This window comes from Lissotriton vulgaris, unplaced genomic scaffold (assembly GCF_964263255.1).
Source record: "Lissotriton vulgaris unplaced genomic scaffold, aLisVul1.2 SCAFFOLD_9448, whole genome shotgun sequence".
In the NCBI taxonomy this organism is placed as follows: Eukaryota; Metazoa; Chordata; class Amphibia; order Caudata; family Salamandridae; genus Lissotriton; species Lissotriton vulgaris.
In genome coordinates, this window is record NW_028248651.1 from 1 (window position 1) to 7,160 (window position 7,160).

Below are 7,160 nucleotides of genomic sequence, written 5' to 3' on the forward strand. Positions count from 1 at the left end.
TTGACTATTTGTAATGTAACATATGTTTTTACTAAAGACACGGGACGAGTGAAGAGTGATATTTTTATATTGTGTTTGATTCCTTGTGAAACACGCACCACCTGGCATGCAGTTAATGTCAGTTTGCGAGCAATCTCGCCGCTGCTATCACTGGCCAAAGGCAGTGTCCCTGTAGACTCCACCTTGGAGAGGACGACCCATCTGTCCACTTGAAGGAAACTGTGGTATGAGAAGTTTAAAGTTATCATTTGGGACATATTTTACTGCAGACCCACATGTACAAGATCTCATAGCCCTAGCTTAACTTGCAAGAAGATTTTGTTACTGTGAGCAGTTATGTACTGGTTTCCAAATTCTAATATATGCTCACCAACCAACCCCCCATTTAAATGATATACTTTATTGCTGTCCCAATATTTTGATTCCATTTTGTGTGTGTTTTGTTTCAGAAGTTGCTCTTGTATTTGATTCTTTGGTGACTGAAGATGGATTGGATGCTGCCTGACCTCTGTGGGTCCAGCCCCTCAGATCCGTTTCCAATCTGGGAGCATGGGAGCATCGGACACTGCTTCAACCTGCTGGTCCTGAATGCCCTGCCACACATTCTGCTAGCTCTAACTAGTGTCTGCTATCTGGGCACTCCTAGGTAAGTATACACTTGATACTGCAGATGTGTACCATGCATAGGTCCCTCCTATTTCTGTCCTGCTCTCTCTAGGCCCTCCATTCATTTCTCTCTTTCTTCGTTCCCCTCTCCAATCATCTCTCTCCTTTGATTAATTCCCTGTCTCTTTTCTGGTCTCTTTACCTGCCATGTCACTTACCTGATCGAGAGTGATGCCTTTTGCATTTAAGACAACTCATGATTAGGGAGAGCTACGGGTGTGGAAGGAGATGGGCCAGCAAGTTCCTTGAGAATCTGGAGGAGTTCTTTTTGATGATGTAGACCAGGACATAACTCAAGAACTATTTATTTTTAAACTTCACAGATTCAAGCTTTTAGTCTTCCTCAATCTCTTCTTCATTTAATTTGTGTTCATTACTTTTGGTCAGTTAACTTCGTACTGTACACCTTTATGTAGATAAATACATTTCATATTCCCTAACATTATTCATTGTTGATTGTAGATTTTCCGGATCTGAACAACGTCCCAGACCTGCTTGGAAGTGCCGTATCACCGTGTCTTTTCTCTTCGCTGCTCTCACCATCACCAGTATCACCCCAATGGCTTTATTACTACAGCACGGAACAACTGCCTTGGAAGTACTGATAGGTGGAATCTCCGCATTGGCCTGGATTACTCACGGCCTATCCCTATTCATGCTCCACAGAACAGCAAATTGCTTCACAAGAGGCCCCTTGGCCTTGGGAGTCATGGTACTCCTTCCGGTGCCATCCCTGGTCATTACATTTGTCTGGTATATTCGTAATGGATCAGCTTCATACCCCATGCAGCCTGGACCCATTTTGAAACTTATTGTCATAGGCCTCCAGCTCGCCTGTATTGCCACCTACCTCATTGCCTTTGTAGCTCCCATTCCCACTGATCAAGATTTTGTCTCCTGCAACAACCCCTCACAGTGCACCCCTCATCTCATTGATTCAGAGGATCTAGTGCCCGTTTGGCAGAAGACTGATGAAAATAATGAGAGTTGGCTTTCACGTTTGTTCTTCCTCTGGATGACTCCTTTGCTGAAACGTGGATACAAAAAAGGTCTGAAGAAGCCTGAAGATGTCTATCATTTACCATACACTCTAAAAACGCAAACAATCCGCAAACATTTCAATGCCTGCTGGCAAAAACAAAATGCCACTATGAAGGAGGTACCCGGTTTTCCAAACCAAGAATGCAGCCTCAAACTTCTCAGTCCCACAAATGACGCCAGTGGGAGTGGTCTTCCTCATGGTACTACAAACATCCAGAAGGAGGTACGGCTGTTTTCTGTACTTAACTCAAGCTTTGGCCTGAGGTATTACTCTCTGGGGATTGTCAGGCTGTTGGCCAGCATCATGGCCTTTGGAGGACCTCTTTTGCTCAGTCGCTTTGTGACTTTTATAGAAACCCCCCAGGAACCTTTGACCTATGGAATCCTCTACGCCTTCGGGCTCTTTGCAAGTTCCTTTCTTGGTGCCCTATTACGAAATAAATTTGTCTATGAAGCACACAAAGTGAAGCTGATGGTCAGAGCTGTAGCTGTCTCCACCATCTACCGGAAAGCGGTTCGAGCGAATAGCAGTAGACTGTCTCACTTCTCAACGGGTGAAGTTGTTAACTTCATCAGCTCTGACTCTGAGCAGCTGGCTGACGTTTGCCTTGCCTTTCATGAAGTCTGGGCCTTGCCAACCGAGTTTGCTATCACTTTCTGTCTGCTGTACCATATTGTAGGGCTGGCATCTCTGGCGGGCCTGGGACTCATACTGATTCTCGTGCCAGTAAACAAGTGGATTGCCTCCCGTGCCATGAAAAATGACTTCAGCCTGATGAAGCACAAGGACACACGTCTTAAGGTAAAATGGTTTTCTAGGTACTGATTTACTCCTGGGCCTGCACTGCAGTACTGTATAAAACTAGATCAATTAGTAGGATATCCCTGCAAATAATACACCTAGTCAATCACTTTTCTTATTCTTGTTTCTACAATGAGAAACCAAATTTTGCAGTAAAAAAGGTACTCAGTAGTCCATGGATGTGTGTGGAGTCCTTTGCATGCTTCTCTTATCAATGGGCCAGGTATAATCTAGATAGCAGAACTGGTAGCCCTTACATGGAGGTTTAACGGCTGCCAACTATCAAGAGGTGTGACTCCCAGTATACACAAATGACGCCATTGGGAGTGGACTTCCTCATAGTACTACATACAAAAAGGGGCCTTAGAAAGCCTTCATGGTACAAACTATTTTGGTGATGGTAATCACACTTGTAGTCCTTTTGAGCTTAACATAAACTCCCTTTTGTTTGAAAAATCATCCAAGACTTTAATCAATTTCTTCACACTCTAGAAGTTAAATGGGCTTGAGCTCCATAGATACAAGTGCTGTAGTGGATTTTGGGATTGTATGTTCATCAGGGGATGGTAGTTTAATAACAGGGGCGTAACAAAACCTGATGAGGCACCCCTGCAAAGTACATGGAGGGGGCCCCCCACTCAGGGCTGAGGGAGCTATGAAGTGGCAAGAAAGAGGCATGTGAAAACTGGATGCACGGGCTTAGAAATGTACTGTTTTTTCGTCAATCTTTCCTTACTCTCTAAAAGTAGTCTAAAAATTCTCATTAGTATAGATTTCACCAGCCAATGTCTTATGTTTTTAATCCGGAGTTTTAACACCGGCTTTTGTGTTTCTCTAGACCTTTTTGTATTTCTTTAGACCAAGGACTCTTAACATATGATATCTTTTAGTATCGATGACAAACAAGTGACTCTGACTCCAGCATCTTTTAGCCCTCATTGCTTATGTAGCATTTCCTTTATGTTGATTGTGCACATGTGTATGTTTTATTGTCTTTGTATGATATGCGTGTGATGTAAAGCGCTCTGTCACCCTACATGATTAGAAGCGCCCGTTGGCCTTAATGGAATCACAGGTAGTGACATTATTTGACCTTTGATTCTGACTTTTAGCAGGAGATTGTCACATGACCTTAAGCCTGGTGACATCACAATAAGTGACATTACTGAAGTTCCATTATTGCTGCATACACATCTATTTGAGATACCACAAATATGGGTGGGGGCTTGATCTTTGAAAGTTATGGGGCATAATATTAGGACTGAATTGTAGTGAGCGCGCAAAGCAAGTGAGACAGACCTAGGAGAGTTCGGGGACCTGCCCCTGAAAATCTATTTAAACAATAGGGGTCAAACAGTGCATTTTAAAGGATAACTTTCACATAACGTTGCTACAAAGCCATAGTCTCTGAAAGGACACTTTAAATATTTAAGTCCTCGAATGCTGTGCCAAGCCAATGGAACCAGACACTCCCCAGGAGTTGACACTATTTTTTCAAATTATGTAATGGCTGGCCCCACATATAAAAAAATGCCTCCATTGTGCCGGGGCCAGTATTTTGTCATGGATGGCCTCATAGGCCAACAATTACAAACAATATATCGGAGCCAGAATTTTTGCTATTAATGTCATTCATATACAATGAGTGACACTTACGTCAACAATTTCCCCAGTATGTCAGTGCCAGCATTTGGTAATGGTTCCTCCTTTCATGCACTCCCATTGCACTCACTCATGACAATAATTACCTCTAAAGTGACAGTGCCAGCATTTTGGCATAGATGCTCCCATGCCAAGAATCTCTGCAACTAGGTCAGCTATAGCATTTTTCCACAAGTGCCCTAAATGCCACCAATGACCTCTCGAATGCCAGTGCCAGTACTTTATCATTATGTCACGAGCTACCTTCAGAACCAATTACCTCTATTGTGACCAAGGCCCGAACTACCTCAACAACCGAATCAACTTCTACGCTCCCAAACGCCACCTCCGATCCGCCAGCCACGCCCTCGCCGCCGTCCCACGCATCCGCAGAGCCACTACAGGAGGAAGATCCTTCTCCTACCTGGCCGCCAAGACCTGGAACTCCCTACCGGCCGACCTGCGCCTGACCCAAGACCACCTCTCCTTCAGGAAGAAGCTCAAGACCTGGCTGTTCGAGCAGTAGCGGCACCCCCCCCCCCCAGCGCCTCGAGACCCTACGGGTAGGTAGCGTGCTCTATAAATGTCTTTGATTGATTGATTGAATTCCAGCATTATACTGTTATGCCAACAACTACCTCCGGTATGCCACTACTTTATCACAGATGCCAATGCCAGCATTTTGCCATGAGTGCCCCCGTCAACAATTACCTTTGGTATACCATAGCAAACAGAGGACTCACAAGCAAATGATCACAATATCACTCATGCTAATTTATGTCCACTTACTCACTTATTCTCACTCACACTCACTTATTCATTTTTACCAAATTGCACTCACTCATTCACTGTCACTCACTATCTTGCACACACTCTTACTCTTACTTACTAAATCTCACTCTCTTTCACTCACTATGACTCACACATTCACAGTCACTCAAATTTCACTTTCTCTGTATGATTGAGTCATACTTTCACTCAGGCATTCTAAATCGTTTTTTTCACACCCTCTCACTCATTGTCTCTCTCCCTCATTCTCACTCCCATTGATTCTCACATTCTCTAGCACTCCCTCACTCAATAATTCTCTCACTTGCAGTCACCCTTACTCAGTCTCGCCTAGTCTGACTCACTAATACTCCAGGCATGAATTTTCCTGCCCGTTCCCTTTCAGCCTGATCTACTGCTGACAAAAACAATACAATTTAGTTAATCATTGCAATTTCTCTCCCGACAGCCACCTCCTGCCCCACCCCCCTACCCCTTCTCGGCACTGAAGAATAGAAGTGACCAACTAACTGACGTTAAGCACTTCAGCCAAACCATGCCCATGAAGGGCATATTAACTCCATCCCCTCTAAAGAATTCTACATCCTTATAGCACAAATCTGAATGTGCGACTCTGCCCAAACTGGTGTCCCTGCAGAAAGAGTGCAATTCTTTGTTCAGCTTCCTCGTGGAGCGGTCTATGGCTGCTGGCTTGACAGCCCATACACCAAACCCTCCTGGGTATAAATTCAGTTCAGAGCACATGGCAACCTGTCCATAACCTATAAATCTCCCTTCATGGATGTTAAATGCGCCAAGCCCTTCTGAAGCACTAGATCATTCTGCCCTAATTGTATCAGGACTATATCAGGACATTTCCCACCTACCAGAAGCTTATTCGGACAGGGGAGGAGCTCCGTCCATATCATCCCCTTTTTCCCATACCACGAGATGGAATAGAAAGCATTATTAAAACTCAAATTGCTGGACCTCGCTTGATGCTCTGCCCACTTAACAATCCAAATCTTCAGCCCTGCAGCCTGATGTCCTGTTGACAATCTGGACAATTACTCAGTCAGGTCTTCCCCCTCTTCTGACATACCTCTTTAAGCAATTGGACCAATATCTCCCCAGCTCCAAAGTGTTCCCCCAACCCCGCCTACCTGCCTCCATAGTTATCCCTATTATAGAATAGTGGGTCCCAAAACCGCGTGCATCCATGCCAATCGACGCCGGAACCTAGTGCAATATGGCCAGCAATTGATGAGATGTAACTGGCTTACCATCCTCATGTTTAAAGACCTCCTGGATCCTTATGACTACATGAAGACGCAGTGCTGTTCCCCAGCAAACCTGGCAAAGGTAGCTGCTGGATACACCCACAGGAGAATGCTACTGCTGACCTTCTTTTGCTCTGTTTTGGATTTGTACAACCACACCTGCAGGCCTTCTTCATCTTACTAACCTCTTCCCAAAGTAAAGCCCTGCACCCTATACCCCAAAAGCTCAGAAACCCGAAAAGTACTAAAAAACATCCTTCAGATAAGGTCTGAAAATAGCACTGTCTCCCTATCCCCCTGCAAACTTTCGGCAACGCCTTGAATACATCACTGAGAATGTCCAAGATCAACGGCCTCCTCTTGGGACCATCCTGACCAACTTTCCTTGTTCAACCGTCCAGAATTCTTCTCCCAAGCTTACCAGCGGAGGGCGTGTAACCTCGTAAGAGCTTGCCCAAAAAAACAATACCCGCCAGCTTCCCCGACATAGTCGCCCTTGACTTGCCCTTACCTATGAGGAACATTATAAATTGAACTACATCTTCGACCCTGTCCAATTCCTGTGACCTCCACTTGCCCCGTCTAAGAATTCAGTCCAGGCCTGATAATAAGTCCTCCACATAGAAAATGCTAGAGAATCAACGACTAGCTGAAGCATCCTCTCTCTCCTTGTGACCAAAGCTCTTGCAGCATCCGGGTCCTCAGTCTGTCTGCCTCCGTGGCTAGTCCATGGAACCTCTCCCATTGTGAACGAGACAAAGCATCGGCAATGGCATTGTCGAAACCTGGCACATGCCGGGCTCTAAAAATGATATCAAGTTGCAGGCATTTCAGAACAAAAACCCTCAGCAGTTGCCACAGCTGTGGCTTCCTGGCTGACTGCCCATTAACCACGGGCACTACCGACATGTGGACCCTGAAAAGGACTCTCCTGTATGATAGCTGCTCTCCAACTAGCACCG

General features: G+C 45.1%; 1 protein-coding gene across 1 annotated transcript; it reads left to right on the plus strand.

Moving 5' to 3' along the window:
* Positions 1-455: 455 nt before the first annotated feature.
* LOC147663872 (ATP-binding cassette sub-family C member 10-like) lies at positions 456-2,509 on the plus strand (the record flags this gene model as incomplete). The annotated part of the gene is made up of 2 exons (XM_086950137.1): positions 456-646; positions 1,129-2,509. Coding segments are annotated over exons 1-2 (1,542 nt in total), but the record flags the coding sequence as incomplete, so codon positions are not given.
* Positions 2,510-7,160: the final 4,651 nt, after the last annotated feature.